This window comes from Quercus robur, chromosome 7 (assembly GCF_932294415.1).
Source record: "Quercus robur chromosome 7, dhQueRobu3.1, whole genome shotgun sequence".
NCBI classification, from domain to species: Eukaryota; Viridiplantae; Streptophyta; class Magnoliopsida; order Fagales; family Fagaceae; genus Quercus; species Quercus robur.
In genome coordinates, this window is record NC_065540.1 from 21,252,782 (window position 1) to 21,273,044 (window position 20,263).

At 38.0% G+C, this 20,263-nt stretch overlaps 2 protein-coding genes across 2 annotated transcripts; one reads left to right on the forward strand and one right to left on the reverse strand.

Moving 5' to 3' along the window:
• Nucleotides 1-515: 515 nt before the first annotated feature.
• Nucleotides 516-1,935, forward strand: LOC126692724 (L-type lectin-domain containing receptor kinase VIII.2-like). The gene has a single exon (XM_050388422.1). The coding sequence runs from the start codon at nucleotides 747-749 to the stop codon at nucleotides 1,812-1,814; it is 1,068 nt and encodes a 355-aa protein (XP_050244379.1). The 5' UTR covers nucleotides 516-746; the 3' UTR covers nucleotides 1,815-1,935.
• A 13,700-nt stretch (nucleotides 1,936-15,635) lies between these two features.
• On the reverse strand, nucleotides 15,636-17,958 carry LOC126692725 (tubulin beta-2 chain-like). Its single transcript, XM_050388423.1, has 3 exons — nucleotides 17,448-17,958; nucleotides 17,091-17,360; nucleotides 15,636-16,589 (listed from the first exon to the last, which is right to left on the reverse strand). The coding sequence occupies exons 1-3, from the start codon at nucleotides 17,839-17,841 to the stop codon at nucleotides 15,913-15,915; spliced, it is 1,341 nt and encodes a 446-aa protein (XP_050244380.1). The 5' UTR covers nucleotides 17,842-17,958; the 3' UTR covers nucleotides 15,636-15,912.
• Between the last annotated feature and the right edge of the window lie 2,305 nt (nucleotides 17,959-20,263).

Below are 20,263 nucleotides of genomic sequence, written 5' to 3' on the forward strand. Positions count from 1 at the left end.
TACTAAATAAAAATTAAGTTAATAATCAAATATGCAATTTAACTTAAAATTATAATTTACGTTAAACTATATTAACAAAAGTTTAAAATCCTATTCGGATTAAACATATTACTAAATTTTTTTTTTTTAAATAAAAAGTTAAAAGGAAGATTTTTTTATATATATACTCCATTATATCTGCATTGAATGTGTATAAAAAATGTTACTAACACTGTCTTTCAGCCATTGAAATCATTGATCAACCCATAAAAACAATTAAAATCGTGTTGAAAAAGGACCTTTCTTGGAAAGCTCTGGACCTCTGGTGGTCATAATCATTAAGATCCATCGGCAAAAAGTTCAAAATCTCAAAACATCATTCATGGTACACCGATCACCAATGGTCGATGTCACTGCCTACAAAAATGCAGGATGAAAAAATGTGAATACACAAAGTTCACGGACTACAATTACAAATTTTACAAAGCATGAGTGCACCATTGAAAAAATCACTTTATTATATTCCCTCAGTCAGCAACCACTCAGAGAAAGTGAGTCAGAGAGTTGCAGAAACGAGTAAACGTATTTAATTTTCACAACCTCCAACCCAACCTCCCCTATATTCTTTACTTTCTTCCTCTGCTTTCCACACTTATTCCAACCCTAGAAGAATTCAAAACTTTAGATGCAAGATGGGTTCACCCCACAAGCCCTATTAACCCATAAACTTTTCTCAAAACCAAAATTCATCAAAAACCCACTTCACCATGGCCGCTCCATCCATTTCCCGTCACTTTATCACCTTTACTTTCTTCATTTTCTTCTTCAAGTCATTAGCTGCAGACCCAAATCCTTCTTTTTCATTCACACAGTTTGAGAAAGATCCAAAATTTGAGTCCAATATCGCTCTTTATGGGGATGCAAAGGTTGTTGATGGTGGGGATGCGGTTCAACTTACCAGTCCGGTGAGTTCAAGTGCTGGGCAAGTCATGTACAAGAAACCCATTAAGCTGAAAGAAGGTAATTCTAGAAATATGGTTTCCTTTTCGACTTACTTCTCGTTCTCTATGTCTGCGGGCAATGGTGATGGTTTAGATTTCTTTATGGTTCCAAGTGGTTTTAATGTTAGTGAGTTTAATGATAGTTCATTTGGAGGCCTTTTAGGATCTGGAAAGAGTAAATTTAAGGTTGTTGCTGTCAAATTTAATACATTAAGTGATGGTAATAATGGTTTGGTTAAGACTCATGTTGGAATTGGTGTGAGTGGCGCTGTATCAGCAAAATTGAGTAATGTGTCAGCTTATAATTTGTCTCGTATTAGTGAAAAAATCCATGCTTGGATAGATTATGAAGCGGGTTCAAGGAGATTAGAGATTAGGTTGAGTCAAAATGGTAGTTTGAGGCCCTCTAGTCCCTTGCTCTCCTACCTAATTGATTTGTCCAAAGTGTTGGAGTATAAGGAAGTTTTTGTGGGCTTTAGCTCGTCAACTGGGAATTCTACAAAGACATGTTTTGTGTACTCATGGAGTTTTAAATTTAGAAATGTTCCGAATTGGATGCATTCGGAGCCATTGGATCCTAAGGCCATTGCTAAGAACACCAAAGCTTCAATAGTTGAAAAGAGGAGTGATTGTCTGTCGAAAGTGTTGGCTGCAATGATTTTTGGTGCTAGCTGTGGGGCATTGACGGCGTTTACGGTGTTGTATTTGTGGACAATCTTTGGTAGTAAGCGTCCGGTAGTGCCAGAGGAATTTGCCAAGCAGCCCATGGATTGTGAGTACAAGAAAGTCCAAGTAGTTGTAGATAAAGCAGCCATCAAAGATGGTAAGAAGTAGGTGTTCGAGGTATTCTGTTGGATTCTGTGTTGTAAATCAGTGTCTTTTGTACTTGTACTTTCATGTTTTGTTGTATTGTTCTATTTTGGTAATCAAAATTGTCAAAATGTAGTTTTTGTTACATTAACATATTGTCCAATCTGGGGAGCACTGATTTTAACTCTTTAAGTCTGAACTGATAAAATGAAATATTGTAGGTTTTTTACCCTTTACTCTGTCAACATAACTCATGTAATGCTGTTTAGTTTTGACTGTTGAAGAAGAAGAAGAAGAAGAAAGAAACGAACTTGCTTTGTTCTCAGGAGTCCAAAGGAATATTTTAGAGAAACAATTTTTGAAGTACATTTTTGAGTCACAAAAATTTCTTTTGAGATGGCTTGGTTTTTAGACAATAAAAATATCTTTGGTTTAGCCTGGTTTTGTTGATGGTTTCTGCTTGACAGATGGTATAACGGGCAATGTTATCTTCTCATCATTGTCAATTTACTCTGACTAGTAAACAGAACCCAGAACTAATGGTGAGATTGCAATCAACCTGCTGTCTCAATCAAGTTATGTTCAAAAGTTCATAAAGGAATTGGAAATTAAAATCGATGGATTGGAAAGACAAAAGGATTGTCCGATGAGTACGAGAAATGAAAATTCGGTAACATTTAAAGTTTTACGATAGGAATATAAATGTATATTATTAGGTAAACAAAATAAATAAACACTTGCCAAAAAAAAAGTGTTCCTTTTAATTATTTTTTCATAAATACTTTTACTGTTAGAATTGAGAATTAATTCTGTATATTGATGTGTATAACTGTACAAGTGACCGCCTTTATATAGGTAAGTGTTGTACAAACATTATGTGTGCAAGCGCAGTACAAGTAATATATGCACGCCAGACAAATAAAATAAAATGGGCCTAAACACTATCAGGCTTGTACACTTATAGCTCCTTCAAACTCAAAATTGAGGATGAGAGACCAATTTTACTTTGGAAACTAGATCACAGAAGTGTGTTGTAGGATGTGACGATATAAAAATGTATTTTACCTAGCTAATCTTGAGAAGAAGTGGAGATCAGCAAGAGAGAATGGAATGTATCACTAGTGTCTCGTACTCCATCCTAACTAATGGGGAGCCTTCACACACCATTCACCCTAGTAGAGAACTGAGACAAAGGGATCATTTATCTCCATATTTCTTCATTCTTTGCACTGAGGGTTTGCATGGCTTACTTACTAAAGCAGCTGCTTCTGGTGATATTAGAGGCATATCTATTTGCAAAAATGGACCTAGATTAACCCAGTTATTTTTTGCAGATGATAGTTTACTTTTCTGCAGAGCTTCAATTTAGGAATACATGCACATCCAAGCCCTTCTCTCTACTTATGAAGAAGCTTCAGGGCAAAAGCTGAATAGAGACAAAGCCACTCTATTTTTTAGTAAAAACACAGATAGTGAGATCCAAGATTCCATTAAAGACCTACTAGGTGTTCCTGAAATCAAGCAATATAAAAAGTATTTAGGCTTACCATCTTTTGTGGGAAGAAACAGAAAAGCAAGTTTGGCCTTCATCAAAGAACGGGTTTGGAAGAAGCTTCAAGGATGGAAGGAGAAACTCCTATCCCAAGCTGGGAGGGAAGTTCTTTTAAAGGCGGTGGTGCAAGCCATCCCAACGTATTCTATAAGCTGCTTTAACCTTCCTATTACACTATGCCACGAGATTGAGGCTATGGTTAGGAAGTTTTGGTGGGGTCAACAAGGTACTAGAAGGCGCATTCATTGGGTTAAATGGAGTACAATGTGTAGGCCTAAATCTCTTGGTGGCATGGGTTTTCGGGAGCTCCAAAAGTTCAATGACGCTATGCTAGGCAAGCAAGTTTGGCGCTTATTGCAAAATCAAGACTCTCTATTTTTTAAGTTCTTCAAAACAAAATTTTTCCCTCATGGGACCATTTTTGATGCCAAGGAAAATAAAGGGTCTTTTGCTTGGAAAAGTATTTTGAAGGGAAGAGATGTCATTAGGTAAGGGTTAAAATGGAGGATAGGGAACGGTTCTAAGGTTCGTATTTTTAGTGATGCTTGGCTGCCTGGACGTCGGCAAGGCAAAGTTATATCCCCTGTTGCAGATGGCCAAGCTAATGTGATGGTTTCTATGTTGATTAATCATGAGAGTATGTGCTGGAAGGAGGACAAGATTGATAGGCTTTTTATACCCGAGGAAGCAGCAACCATCAAGGCCATCCCCCTTAGTTTGTTCGATCGGGAGGACCTTCACTTTTGGCCCCACACTCGTGACGGGGTCTTCTCGGTCAAGTCCGCATACCGCCTACTGTTGGACCAAGCTGAAACAGAGGTCGAAGGCAGCTCAAGTGAGGGGGGAAATCTGAAGGTGTGGAAGTCTATTTGGAGCCTACGAGTACCTAACCGGGTTAAATCCCTTATGTGGTAAGCTAGGACCAACTCTATACCAACGTGGGCTAATCTGGTCAAAAGGCAAGTTTTAAATGATGCTTTATGTCAGGAACGCAAGCTTCACTCAGAGGATACCATGCATGCGCTCTGGTCTTGCCCGAAACTAAATGATGCATGGAAAGTTCACTTTAATCAATTACAGGCAGACACAGTACACAGCGTCTCCTTCCTCGAAATTATTGACAGAGCCTCACTTGAAAAAACCTCCTTTGATCTTTTTGTCATGATGGTCTCTGCAATTTAGATGCGGCGCAATAAAGTTCGTTTGGGCGAAGCGGCAATTCCACTGGGGCAGATACCTTCCTAGGCCTATGATGCTCTTTAGGAGTTTCATCAGTTGCGCCCTACGCATGCAACAATCCCGAGGACAGCTCGTGCTGTGCGTTGGAGGCCACCCCCTGCAACCTATGTAAAAGCGAACTTCGACGGAGCGATTTTCTCACAGGATGGACTAGCTGGCATCGACATCATAATCCAGAATGAACAAGGATTAGTTATGGCTGCTCTCTTATAACAAATTCCACTACCTACTTCGGTGGAGATGGTGGAAGTGGTAGCGGCTCGCCAGGCTTTGATTTTTGCTAAGGAACTCGGTTTTGACAGGGTGATTGTGGAAGGAGATTTTGCAAGCACTATTACCTCTATTAATGGAGGTCACATGGATCACTCGGCTTTGGGACACGTACTGTTGGATATCAAATATTTATTTTCTAGCTTTTCTTACATTTCAATTAAGCATATTAATAGAGAATGGAACTGTGTGGCACATAAGCTTGCTAGGTGGGCTGCCAGGTTTCCTTTTCTGGTTTGAATGGAGTCTGTTCCACCTAACATTCTTGATGTGTACCAACTTGATTTGTTGAGAATGCAATAATATGATCACTACCCTTGAGGGGATTTTTCTCAACAACAAAAAACAAGAAATATGAATAAACAGTTTATAGTCGTATATAAATATATGCCTAAATACATGCCCAAAAAATACATGTATGAATATAAAAACGCACATCCCAAAAAGTACCAGAATGAATAACTGCTGGATATAATAAAATTATATATCTTAAGAATTCGTGGCTCAAGGAACTAATGTTTATCACTAATAAGCAAGGTAGCAGCCTCTTTTTCATCCGCTCAAGGATGAGGTTTCTGTGAAGATTCAAGATAACCAAAAGCAAGGGATTGTGTTGTTTAACAAAAGAAGAGTGAAGTCAGAAAAGAAGAAAAACAACGACAACATTTTGATAAATGACAAGAAGAAGAAATTAAAGGAAACGATGTCGTTCCATTTAAAGCAAGAAGATACAAGACACGTGTTGGAGAGTTTAAGCTCGTGATTAGTTTGTTAGTTTGTTACTGCTTGTACAGATGTCAGTCACTTATTGGTGTGTTTAGAAATTACCTAGTTAGCTTGTTTTGGCTCCAACTTAATGCTCTGGTAATTGTATATATATAGCAAAGCTTAGTGTAATTATTTCTGATGCTTTCTAATTCATTTTCTCAGCAATAAAATCTCAGATTCAGAAAGCTCTCTCAATTTTACATGGTATCAGAGCTCTAAAGCTCATCAATGGCTTCCAATGTTTCTTCCAATTCTGAAATTCCTGCTCAAACTACACAACCTGCTTCTAGTTCTCCATTAATGGATGATACTAATCCCAAAAGCCCTTACTTGTTTCTATCCCTGAGTGGTAGAAACAAGTTTGGTTTTGTTAGATGCTTGGAATAGGGCAAATACAACCATTCTCTCATGGTTAACCAATTCCTTAAGCAAAGACATCGCAGTGAGTGTGATGTACATCAACACTACAAGATCTTTAGATTGACATGCAAGACAGATTCTCACAAGAAATGCTCCAAGATTCTTTGAGGTCCAGAAGGGGATTTCTAGGCTTTCACAAGGGCAACTTTCAGTGAGTTCTTACTTTACAAGATTCAAGATTCTATGGGATGAGCTTGTCAATTATCAATCTTTTTCTGTCTGCACTTGCACTTGTATTTGTGGTTCTCAACAATCTCAATCAGATGCACAACTTAAAGATCAAGTTTTTCATTTTCTCATGGGGCTAAATGATAGCTATGGACATGTTAGAACTCAAATCTTGATAACTGAGCCTCTTCCAAACATAAGCAAGGTGTATTCTTTAATTTTACAAGAGTAAAAGCGTAGAAAAATAGGTTAGATTATTGAAGTGATTTTTGAACCAACAACTATGTATGTGACTCATCCCAATTCTAAGGGAAATCAAGGCCATCAAAGCTATCAAGGTGGTGGAAATCAAAATTATCAAGGGGGAAATCATGTTTATCAAGGAGGAAAAGGGGGGAATACAAAGAAGGAGAGACCTATTTGCACATACTGTGGTTTTATGGGCCATATAGCTGATAAATGCTATAAACTTCATGGCTACCCACCTAGTTATAAGCCAAAAGGAAAGCTCTCAGGAAATCAAGTTTCCAGCAATGGATCTTTTGGAAATTGCCCTCCTACCAATGCCTGCTTTGGGAATTTTGGAAACTTTGTTTCTTAACCAGCCCCTAATCTTGCTAATTCTACTAAGATGATGCAATACTCCCCACAATTTCATGGTTCACAACATCCACAGACTCAATCACAGTTTTCTATGCCACAGCCACAGTACAATGCACCTCAATGCCCCATCTCACAAACTCAATGTGAGCAGCTGCTTTCTTTCCTCACTTCTCAAAATTACAAGGATGTTTCTGGACATCAAGCAGCTTCTGTGATGAGCTCTCCTATTGTCCAAGCCAACTTTGTCAACAATTTTTTAGGTAATCCTTTTTGGTCACCTCCTTCCTTAGTACACTCCATTTTTCTTGCCCACATAGTTGACAGACATGCACATAAAACCTTTGAGTGGATTATAGATATTGGTGCCACAGAGCATATGGTACACTCAGTGTCTCTCTTAACTACTATTACTTCCACCAAACACTTTCATATCCTTACTAAATGGAAAACAAGCCTTAGTTACTCATATAGGCACTACACAACTCTCAAAAACATTGATTTTGCATGGAGTTTTATGTGTACCTTCATTTACTTTTAATCTCATTTCTGTTACTCAATTGACTAAAACTATCTTCTGTTGTCTTTTTTTTCTTGGTTCTTATTGTTTCACCCAAGACCTTGTTCATTGGAACACGATTGGTCTAGGTAGGGAATCAAGAGGTCTCTACTTGTTGCAGTAACACACTCTTTTAACCAAATCTCATTCTGTTTTAGCTACTTCTTTTGATTCACAGTCTTTTAATAACTCCAACTTATGGCATTTTACACTAGGTCATCCTTCTCATGCCAAGTTGAGTTTGTTGAATAATGTTGTACCTGATGTGCATATTAATAAAATACAGTGTTGTGATGTATGTCATTTTCTAAGCAAAAGAGATTGCTAGTTGCTTTTAGTCTTCATGTTTCTAAATTTCCATTTCAGCTCATTCATTGTGATCTATAGGGGCCTTTCTCCACCCCCACCATTGAAGGCTTTAGGTTCTTTCTTACTATTGTGGATGATTTTTCAAAATGTACTTGGGTTTATTTATTGAAATCCAAAGCTAAAACATCTGCTTTGATTCAAAAAATTTCAGCCATGGTTGAGACACAATTTGATTCCAAAATCAGATGTATTAGGAGTGATAATGGAACTAAGTTCATAATGAAAGATTAAAAAAAAAAAAAAAAAGTAAGAGCATTCTTCATCAGTTAACCTATGTTGATACTCCTCAACAAAATGCTATTGTTGAAAAGAAGCACCAACACATCTTAACAACAAGAGTCCTTATGAACTTCTTTTCAACAAATTACCATCCTATGATCATCTTAGAACTTTTGGGTGTTTGTGCTTCATTTCAACACTTTCCCACAATAGAAATAAGTTTGCTCCTAGAGCCAAGAAGCATGTCTTCCTTGGTTACTCTTCTGGTATCAAAGGTTATAAAGTTTTGGAGTTGGAAACAAATGCTATTTTTGTTTCCAGCGATATTGTTTTCTATGAGTCCATCTTTCCTTTTGCTTCAATTTCTCCTTTGTCTAAACTGGACACTTTTGTTTTTCCTCATTCCATTCCTAATTATGATGTTACTCTTCCATACATTCCTAGTTCTGAATCTTTAGATACTGTTGATTCTTCACCTGTCCCAAATAGTGTCCCTTCATCACATAATTCACCATTACATGATTCTGATGGTATCGATGTTTCTGTTGAGTGTGCCTCAGTTCCTTTACCTATTTCTAGGCCTCCTTCTCCACCACCATAACCTACAAGAAAGTTGAGTAGACCATATAAACCACCCTCATACTTGCAAGATTATTCTTGCTCAGCTGTCACCTCTAAACCAATCTCAAGTTCTCCTTATGACATTTCAAATTACCTTACTTATTCTCATCTCCATAAAGCCTATAAACACTTTGTTCTAGTTGTACAAGCTACTCCTTCAAAACCTACATCCTTTAACCAAGTTGGTCAATCTCCAAATTGGAGAGCTGCAATGGACAAAGAAATTGCAGCCTTTGAACTCAATAATACCTGGTCCATTACCTCTTTACCTCTAGGAAAGATCCACATAGGGTGTAAATGGGTTTATAGGATCAAATATCACTTTGATGGTTCTATTGAGAGATATAAAGCATGATTAGTTGCAAATGGGTATAATCAAAGAGAGGATCTTGATTACATAGACACTTTCAGTCCTATGGCAAAATCTATTTCAGTAAGGATTATTTTATCCTTGACTGTTGTGAAAGGGTGGAAACTTCATCAAATGGATGTGAATAATGTCTTCCTTCATGGTGACTTGGATGAAGAGGTGTACATGTCCCTTCCACCTAGTTTTCACAGCAAGGGGGAGACTGTTTCAAGCGGTAGCAGTGGCTGTAATGGTGTTTCAAGGAATGATTGTGTTTCAATAAGAGTCTATATGGTCTGAAACAAGCTTTTAGGCAGTGGTTTGCTAAATTCTCATACACAGTATTGAATTTTGGATTTGTACAATCCAAGACTGATTACTCTTTTTTCACTTATACAAGAGGGTCCTCTTTTACCATTTCATTGATCTATGTTGATGATATTTTACTTACAGGCAATGACCACAGTTGCATTGCTGAATTGAAAAAAGTTTTAGACAAGAAATTTGGTTTGAAAGATCTGGGTTCTTTAAGGTACTTTCTAGGCCTTGAAGTGGCAAGAAATGAGAATGGCATTACCTTGAATCAGAGGAAGTATGCCCTTGAAATTCTGAAAGACACAGGTCAATTGGGTTGTAGGCCAATGAAGACACCTATGGAACAGAATTTGCATTTCTCCAAGAGTGAAGGCAAGCTGATACCTGATTCCAATGAATATAGAAGGCTTATTGGAAGATTGTTTTAACTAACACTAACTAGGCCAGATATTACCTATACAGTGCATAGATTGAGTCAATTCTTAGCTGAATCAAGGGAACCACATATGCTGGCAACTTGTAGAGTCTTGAAATATATCAAAGGCTCACCTGGTAGTGAATTTTATTTTCAAAGAATTCAGAATTGCATGTATGTTGATTAGGCAGGATGCCCAAATACTAGAAGATCTTTAACAAGCTATAGTTTGTATTTGAGTGATTTCCTAATTCTCTTGTAGGTCCAAGAAACAAAGCATTGTGTCAAGGTCATCGACAGAGGCAAAGGGCAGGGCAATGGCAACAACCACTTGTGAGGTTGTGTGGGTTCTTCAATTGCTCACGGATTTGAAAGTTCATCATCCTCAAAGTGCATTACTTTTCTGTGATAATCAGGCTGCATTACATATTGTAGTTAATCCAATATTCCACAAAAGGACAAAGCATATAGAGGTGGATTGCCACCGAGTGCAAGACAAAATTGTGGAAGGTGTGATCAAGACATTCCACGTTTCAAGTAATTTACAAGTAGTAGATATATTCACTAAAGCCTTGGGTTTACCTGCCTTTTCGAGATTGGTAAATAGCCTGGGTTTAGTAGATATCTTTGCACCAAGTTTAAATGTTCCTTTTAGCTCTACTTCCACATCAGTTCAAGTCTCAGAACAATTAGTTCAGGACTTGAGGGGGGAGTGTGAAGATTCAAGATAACCAAGAGCAAGGGACTGTGTCGTTTAACAAAAGAAAAGTGAAGTTAGTAAAGAAGAAGAAGAACGACAGCGTTTTGATAAATGACAAGAAGAAGAAATTAAAGGAAACAATGTCGTTCCATTTAAATCAAGAAGATAAAAGACACGGGTTGGAGAGTTTAAGCATGTGATTAGTTTGTTAGTTTGTTACTACTTGTACAGATGTCAGTCGCTTATTGGTGAGTTTAGAAATTAGTTAGTTAGCTTGTTTTGGCTCTAACTTAATGCTCAAGTAATTGTAATTAGCTAGTTAGCTTGTTTTGGCTCCAACTTAGTGTAATTAATTCTGATGCTTTCTAATTCATTTTCTCAGCAATAAAATCTCATATTCAAAAAGCTCTCTCAATTTTACAGTATCTTAGAGCTCGGGGAAGGGTTGATAGTGCAACTAAAGCCTGAGTGTGTGGAGGATGGTGCTGATAATAAGTAGTCCCTATTAAGATCATCTAGGCATCTAAAGAAGAAGGTTGATCTAGAGGAATGGTCAGTTTAACCGGGATGGCAACACAACTAAGATGGACACCATGATAAGCTCCCACAACAACTTAACTCCGAGTGTCTAAATATGAACTGTCAACATTAAAACATAACTCCTAGGCTCGTTCTCTATCACGACGCTCTAATTCAAACTCATCTCAAAGATGAGCTATCCTAGACTTAAGCTCAGTCTAACAATAAGCATCAGTCTCCAATAACTGAGCCTCAGCCCAAGCCAACTCCGCTTGAGCATCCCTCAAATTTGCCTGAACTTGAGCTAACTCAGTCGAAAGCCTCGCCCAAACTGAAAATGATCAAGGGTAATGCCACCAAGCACTCTCTTGCTTGTAACCAGGTTCTCACCAACTAAAGGACCCACCAAGTTTTGACGAAACCTCTCATTATAATCCTGATCAGGATGAATAAATTGAGTAGCATCCACCCCCTCTACATATGGGCCACTAGGCTTGACCGCCTCTAAAGACAATTCAATCGGAGGGTCGTGAGGAACTACTACTCTCTCACCAAGCTATCGAAGAGTCCTTTCTCTTAAAAAAAAAGCTCCCATGAGTCGGAATCACAAAGCCAAACCCGCAACCGTGTAAGAGTAATAGCCCTCTTCACGATACTCATACCCATCAACTCCTCATCATATGGTAGAAACTCAATATCCTCATCTCGAAGGTAATCAATTTTTGTGCAATACTCCCGATGAAGTGCATATCATGACCTTTTCAATACATTCAATGTCCCAACACTGAGATCGGGGGAATATTTAGCTATCGTTCTCCTTTATTACCCTCCTATCTGACCTTATAGTGGGAAACTGCTTAAACACCCAGTAGACTTTGAACTGTCAAAACCTTGTAAAGTTACTCGTACTCTAGCTAGCATATCAACGTAATCCCAGTTGTAGTAGGAAAAAGTCAAACTCCCCTAATCAATATCCTTAAGAATAGACATATCCCTGACCAATGAGACCAAATGTAAAGGGATGAAAGTCTTGTTATCCCTAAGGAAACAAGCCCCAAGAAAGTAAAATAAAAATTGTCAACGAATAGCCTCACTTGACGACTTATCCAACTTTAAACTCCCTTTTAGTGTGGCAACTTTTATGCGTATCTTACTCACCCCAAAAAAATAATATGGTCTCTCTGAGATACCCAAGAGAATCATCGCCTCTTCTACAGTAATAGGGTCAGTAGGAATTGGACGACCCACAACGGGATGCCAAGGATAACACTCCAATCGGGAGGCGTGGGGGCCACCTCACAGGTGCATAGATGGAAAATGTGCCTATCTCTAAAAGAACCTCTCATACCATGCTCCAAATAGGCTATGTCTAAGAGCAATAAAAGGGATACTCAAGAAATGACCAAAATCAAGGTTGACCAAGAAAGCATGATACTCAGGCAATGCACCACTCATCTTACGCAAAATTCGATCCACCCACCCCACCCAAAAGTGGTTCTTGGTTGATCCTACATAATGAAAAACCATTATTATCTACAACCATAACAAAAGCAAGGGAATGTAAGAAATGATGCAACATGAATGGAAATGCTAATACCTCACTACGGCGAACATGAATCGATGGTTATGTAGCCAAGTTCCTCAAAAGAGGAGTGTCAAGAACTTGAAGTCCGCTTGGTAACCACGAAGTTGTGGGACAAATTGGCAGATAATGGTACCCTAATTTTGCTACCCTCGCTAGATACACCGGAAGAAGATCCTCTTCGAGAAACTCTTCTTCCTCTTAAGGTTCTAGTAGCTTTGGCGTCGATATGAGTGCGCCACTCAAGAACAACACCACCTCCAGACTCTAACACCAATCTCCTCACCAACCCAATGAGTGTACTCCTCAAAACTCATAACCTCATCATCCTCATCAATAGGAGGAATAACCTCAATATAGGGCGCCTTGCCCAACTCCTCTAGAGTTGGACGACGCCGACCCTTGCGACCACCTCCACCTCTGTGAGTAGACATCCTACAAAATACCAAGTATGGAATACCAACAATTAGTAAGCATGTATTTATATGAAATAAAAATCTAACATAAAAGAATCATTCAAGATAACAAAGCAGATTGTTCAAAATATAGGGACAAAGCTCTCCTTGTGCAAAAACTTATTTATAGAATTAAGCTAGAAACTTTAAGATTTGTTAAATCAAAATTAAGATGCCAAAATTGTTGTAGCTCGACTAACTAGCATCTCATAGTGTGTCTACAACATTCAAAATTCATATCCACTTGTTTTATTTCAAAATAATAATAATAATAATAATAACAATAAATAAATTAAAACACAACCCACTAGATTTTACTAAAAATAGGACCAGGGCTCCTTAGGTGCATATAACTAGTTCTAGGATTAATCTAAAAATTTAACATTCGTTAAAATTGGGACTATGATGACCTACATTTTTCCACCCCAAAAAAAAAAAAAAAAAAAAAAAAGACATCCACCCAGATTTTTCTAAAATAGGATTAAGACTTCTTAGGTGCAGAGACTCATTTCTAGGATTAATATTAACAGTTTTTTAAAATTGAGACCAAAGCTTCTTGTTATAATCAAGAGTAAGGCTTTAGGCGTGAAAACCTGCATTTTCCTTCTTTTTTTAAATCCCTACACTTTTTCCAAATCTTTTTTAAAAAAAAGATTGATCTAAAAGAGGTCTAGTAGGTATGAACGCCCATATTTAAAAATTATTAAATAAAATCAAACATTTTTTAATTAAAAAAAAAAAGGCTGAGATTAAACCTATTTTCAAATAATTTTTGTTGATGCCCATTTTTGATAAGAGCAGCCCAACGACAGAAAAAGCCCAACAACAAGCAAATGGGCTATAAAAGCCCAAAGAGAAGGGATACCCATGAAGAATGGGGAGTGGAACACATTGGCCCATTGGCCATATGGAAGGGCCTACCACTGAAGGATGTCCCCCCTTCAGGAAAAAAATGGAGAATGGGCCCAAAGAAAAAAAAAAGGAAAGAAAGAAAGCCCAATAGGCCAGCCTGGCAGAAATCAGCTGAAGCAAAATCCACAAGCCTAAGAAGAGGCAAAATGGGGCGAGCCTAATAAGTCCATACCATTCTTCATAAGGGACAAGTATGGGTGAAAGAGATTCAAACTTAATAGAGGAGTAGAACAAGATAAAGCTAAGTAGCAACGGTAGAAACAGCATGGGAGAGGAAGAAAACAAAAGCATGAAGTAATAAGACAACCACGCAATCATTGTAGCACCACCAACCTATACTCAGCCAATACAAAGGAGGTTAGCCCACTATCAAGAGACTTAAAAAAGATGTGGTTTGGTGGAGGGGGAAAAGGGCGTATTTCTAGTATCCAGTCAAGGCCTCTTTTGGAAGGTGCTTAGCTGTGAAGGCATCTTTACTCAAAACAGGTAGTAGATGGCTGGGACCACTTGATGCATGCCAGAAAGATAGGTAGAGAGAAACCCAAAGCTTGACTCGTCAGAAAGAGAGAGAAAGCCTCACGGTAGAATTTTGGATAAGAATTTGTCGTGAGATGGGTAATGGAAGAGAGAAAAAAACATTAGGCATGCCCAGGTGTAGTAAAGGCCAAACAGCTAGCAGGGTAGTGGGCAGCTCTGTGGAGGTGTTCACAACAGACAAAAATAGTTAGTAAACAACAAGGGATAAAAGAGAGAGAACGGAATTAAAAAATGCAGGGATCAAAACGATATCACTTTTTAATTTTAGGGACTAAATGTGGTAAAATTAAAATGTATGGACTAAAATGGGAATAAGATCAAAATGTAGGGACCAAAATGGTATTTCCACAAAAAATAGTTGTTTCTCTCTTTTGCATTTCTCTCTCCCTTCTTTTTTCTCTATTTGCTCTCTCTTCTTCTCCTGACTTAAACTCTCTCAAAAAATTTGTGTAGAGATCAGCAACAGCGTAGAGCATTGGTGTTTTGGGTTGCTAGGTTTTGTGGGTTTGTGAGTTTCCTGTTGGTGTTTTTTTTGTTTTAGTTGGCAGTGGTCGGTGAAATTTAGATGTTCTAATCTGGGTTTTCTTAGGTGTATGTTCATATGGGTTTATGTTTGATATAGATGTGGGCCAAGGCTGTGGTGGAGGTGGTTAATTTTGAGTCATGGGTTTGGTGGCTATGGTGGTGGTGCTATGGTAGTGGTGGTGATTGATCTTGGGTAGTGGATTTGGTGGTTGTGGGTTGAAGAGCCAAGAGGCACTGCAAAGAGCCAGGAGGCACTTCCTCATTAATTCACTAGTTTTCACTATCGTATTTTAGCGTACAAGAGCCTGGAGAGTGGAGACACTGCGAGTAAAAATCTTGTTCAGCAAAATTGAAATAGTACAAGTCTAGCTGTGACATCCAAATCCAAATCCTTTTTCACTTTTGGTTTCCATCAAATTTATTGATGATGTGCAGGTTTCGGCTTACTGCAATGGCCAAACATCAAATTATTGAAGCTATAACTTACTTTTTATTGAAGCTATTACGAACTTATCTACTTCAAACATAACAGAATTTCCCCTTAATAACATCTATAATTTTTAGGCATTATGGCAATGATTAACTCGACTTGGTTATCTAAAACTTGACGTTTTTCCTCCATGTACCACTACCAAGTTGAAGTTACCTAGTATGCAAAAACATGTGCAGCATAATTAAAGCAATATGCCATGTATCATGACAGAAATCAGCGGGGAACAAAAAAGCAGATTTAAACATTGACAAAAGAAAATGAGCCCTCAACTTAAAATCTCATATAAACATATATAATGGGTCCTTGTTCCCTTTACCCCATTCCCTACTCCCCAAGTACATAACAAACCAGAAACAAACTTGAGACTGAGTAATGCTAAAAAGATTGACCTACAGCTACTGGAACAGGAACAATCCACACAACCTTTTGCAAGAGACAGGCAAACAGGAGTGCAGGCATTTATGCATTCATTCAATACTCTCCCACAATGAAAAACTCAATACATCAATTCAATACCAAGTACACCAACATCACATTACATGCCATCAACTTCCTCCTCTTCCTCCTCCTCGTACTCATCCTCATCAGCAGTGGCATCCTGGTATTGCTGATACTCAGAAACCAGATCGTTCATGTTACTCTCAGCCTCAGTGAATTCCATCTCATCCATACCTTCCCCTGTATACCAATGCAAGAAAGCCTTTCTCCTGAACATAGCAGTGAACTGCTCACTCACACGACGGAACATTTCCTGGATAGAGGTTGAGTTACCAATAAAAGTGGAGGCCATTTTCAAGCCTGTTGGTGGGATATCACAGACAGTGGATTTAACGTTGTTGGGAATCCATTCCACAAAGTAAGAAGAGTTCTTGTTCTGCACATTGATCATTTGCTCATCCACCTCCTTGGTGCTCATTTTGCCACGGAACATAGCTGAGGCAGTGAGATAGCGGCCATGTCGTGGGTCAGCAGCGCACATCATGTTCTTTGCATCCCACATTTGCTGGGTGAGCTCTGGGACAGTAAGTGCTCTGTACTGCTGGGAACCTCTGGAGGTCAAAGGAGCAAAACCCACCATAAAAAAGTGGAGCCTAGGGAAGGGGATTAAATTCACAGCAAGCTTTCTAAGGTCAGAGTTAAGCTGCCCAGGGAATCTCAAACAGCATGTCACTCCAGACATTGTTGCAGATATCAAATGGTTCAGATCTCCAACTGCACCAACCCAAACAAATCATACTCAGTAACCTAATTCATAATAAATTACTAATCATCCCAGAAGCTTAATCAACCAATGAAATCTTAAATTTTTTTAAGTGGGATGTTCCTTAACAAGTAGGATCTAGTAGAGTAGAAACACGATTCAAACTCAGAACCACCTACTCAAGTAACATGTTGAACTACAAATTGATTCCAAAAGCTTTAACTAATAGAAATTAGTGAATTTAATCACATAACCCTCACACAAAAGGGGATCATCTCCATTTCACTTGAAATGCAAAGAGTCCATTCCACCATTAATATTGTACTTCTTAGATTTAACAGTGTGTACAAAGTGCTATGTTATTCAACATTTTAAATGAGGAGACACTAGATCTACCATCAAATTGATTCAATTCAAATGTAGACATCCTAATACCAGTTACACACACAAACACAGAACCCACATAAAGGAAAAGAGATCTTTGATTAGCAATTGGGGGTATCAGATCTTACAGCTTGGGGTAGTGAGCTTGAGTGTGCGGAAGCAAATGTCGTATAGAGCTTCATTATCAAGAACCATACACTCATCAGCGTTCTCAACGAGTTGGTGAACAGACAAGGTTGCATTGTAAGGCTCAACAACAGTATCTGAGACCTTCGGAGATGGAAAAACCGAGAAAGTAAGCATCATCCGATCTGGGTATTCCTCTCTGATCTTTGAGATCAAAAGGGTACCCATTCCAGACCCAGTTCCTCCTCCTAGTGAGTGACACACTTGAAACCCTGCAAAACCCAGAACCCAAAATCACATACCAAACACTAACAAAACTGTATATTCTTAGAAAATACACAGGGAAACAAAAGCCAGACCTTGCAAGCAATCGCAGTTCTCAGCTTCTTTACGAACCACATCGAGAACCGAATCGATGAGTTCAGCTCCTTCAGTGTAATGGCCTTTGGCCCAGTTGTTACCAGCGCCGGATTGGCCGAAAACGAAGTTGTCTGGCCTGAAGATCTGGCCGTAGGTACCAGATCTGATGCTGTCCATGGTACCAGGTTCCAGATCCATGAGAACAGCACGAGGAACATAGCGACCGCAGCTTGCTTCATTGTAGTAAACGTTGATTCTCTCGAGCTGTAGATCTGAGTCTCCCTGGTACTTCCCGGTTGGATCTATGCCGTGTTCGGCACACACCACTTCCCAGAACTTTGCTCCGATCTGGTTCCCACATTGCCCACCTTGGATGTGAAGAATCTCACGCATTTTCTCTTTTCTTTGGAATTCAAATTCTTGGGAAAAAGGTTTTCCTCAAATAAGAGAAAATAAAGCAGAGAGTGAGTGAGAGAGTGTTTTTTTTGTGAGAAATGGATGGAAGTGTGGGGACGGAGAAGAAGGGTCTTTATAGAAAGTGTAGTCTTACGTCTCTACCGGCTCAATTATTTTCCTTCTTTTTTTATTTATTTATTTTTATTTTATTTTATTTTGGGTTTGAATGAGAAGCGGGAGTGAGAAAAGGAAATGATTTGCGTGGAATCTTAAACGGAGTTGAAAGTAACGGTCGGATTGAGCTGGATGGTTTTTTTTATTATTTTTTATTATTTTACGTTTTAGTTTTTTACTAACAAATTTTGAAATTTGAATTTTGTGAGAGACAGCTGGATGGAGATGGGGCATAGGGTTTCATTAATATGTTTGTTGAGTTGGGGAAAAGGACAGAGGGAGCCTCGTAATACAGAGCTGGCGTCTTTTTCTTTTCTTTTAATTGAAAATTTGAAATTTAAAAAAAAGTCATTAGTCAAAAAGGAAACTAATACTGTTATTGAAATTAAAAAAGAAGTGGGGCCAACTCATAATGATGTTACCATTTAAAACAATATTCATAATAGTTTTAAATTAGTATTAAATAAATTTAAATTTCTTATCATGGCAAACTCATGTATGAGATGATAGGCTACTGTGTATTTTCTGATAATTATGAACTTTTGTTACATTTCTAGCATTACTCATAAACAAAACATAACATTGTTATAGTGTGATTATGGACACCTAATCATGTAACATTTGGTACCTCTAGCTAAAAAGGAGTTTCAGGAGGTCATTTGCATTATGTTTGGTGATGGTGAAAAGTAAGAGGATGGAAGATAGGGAAAGGAGAAGTGAGAGAAAATTGTGATGTGTTTGGTTAGAATAAAAAGAGGGAGAAAGAAAATGAGTTGGGTATAATTTTCACCCAGATTCACCGTTTATTTTCTCTCCAAAATAAGTGAAAAGAGAAAATAAAATGGCATTGCAAAGAAAAATACAAAACAAACCCCACCCCACCCCCTCCGCTTTTTCATTTTTATATAATATCTTGCTTGATTGGGGGTGGAAAAATGAGAGAAAGGAAAAATTATGAGATGATAGAAAAGTAGTGAGATAAAAAAATTCAGTTTTCCCTCGTGTGTTTGGTTGAGAGTATGGAAAAGTGGAATGATAGAAAACTTTTTTTTTTTTTATTGAGAAAAAAATAGAGAATAAGTGAACGTTTGGATGCAGCTGAAATGATTTTTCGGCTGCGTCCAGCATCTGTTAGTGTACTATTCACAAGACTCACAAAACTATTTTTTCAACAAAACTTTCATTAAAAATGGATCATACGATATTATTCACACATTTAAAAATTATTTAATTACAGTGTTTTCAACTTCTAGTAATAAACTGTATTCAAATAGACCATAAATAATGTAATTTATTTAAATTTACTCTTGTGTCTCTATTATCTAAAACAAAATTTTAAATAGTTTATAAGGGAAAAAACTCAAAACAACAATACTAGCACACGCACAATGGAGGGAAGACAGAGGGGGGATGACATTTTTTTTTTTTTTTTTTGGGCCCAGGGGAAAAACAATCTCTTTTCCCCACAAAAATCTCATCCTCCTTTCCCCTCAACTAAACAACCCTCCTACATAAAATCCCCATATTTTCTCCTCCCCATTTTCTATTTCCCCTCAAATCACCCTAACCAAATAGAGGCTTAATAATAAAGGTATAATAGAAATTTACTATTTATCTTTTCACTTCTCCATCCGCTCTACCAAACTCACATGATGAAAAAAGCACATAATTTTAACAATAAACGATATCTAAACATCCACTCGTTCACAATTTTAGTCCACAACAGACCTCTCCTGCACAAACCCAATAATATCAGGTAGAGTGATGGGTTTCTCCACCTGAAATCCAACTCTGACAAACCCATTCGAAAGTATTGTTATTTTCCTCCTCCTCCCTTCACGTTGAGCAATCATTATTTGTTGCGTGTTGCTGTTTTTCATAAATCTAGCAAGTTGTCCATCACATTTGGCAAAATCTAGACTAGAGCTAGCGAGTCTCCATCAGACATGTCAACTCTACCATAATGCATTGACTCCACCAATTTTGAGGTAATTTTGATCAATCCAATTGTTGGAACTTCCACATCGTGGTGGTTGTGATCCGTGTACTGTACCCACCATTAGCAACAAGTTGGGTAATTTTAGACCGGGCACGACTAGGTCGATTGCCACGTTAACTACCCATAGACAACCTTTTTTTTTTTTTTGAGAAGCACCATAGAAAGCTCATTGTATATTAAACAAGTGGTAAATAGTATTTATAATTATGAAATGTGGCGTCATAAGTTTTAAATCATTTTATATCT

Excerpts from the sequence above, each read along its gene's own strand:
- LOC126692724 (XM_050388422.1), top strand. The coding sequence starts at position 747 with ATGGCCGCTCCATCCATTTCCCGTCACTTTATCACCTTTACTTTCTTC.
- LOC126692725 (XM_050388423.1), bottom strand. The coding sequence starts at position 17,841 with ATGCGTGAGATTCTTCACATCCAAGGTGGGCAATGTGGGAACCAGATC. Across the intron at positions 17,361-17,447 it reads GAACTGCGATTGCTTGCAAG|GGTTTCAAGTGTGTCACTCA; the intron begins GTCTGGCTTTTG and ends TGGGTTTTGCAG. Across the intron at positions 16,590-17,090 it reads CAAGCTCACTACCCCAAGCT|TTGGAGATCTGAACCATTTG; the intron begins GTAAGATCTGAT and ends GGGTTGGTGCAG.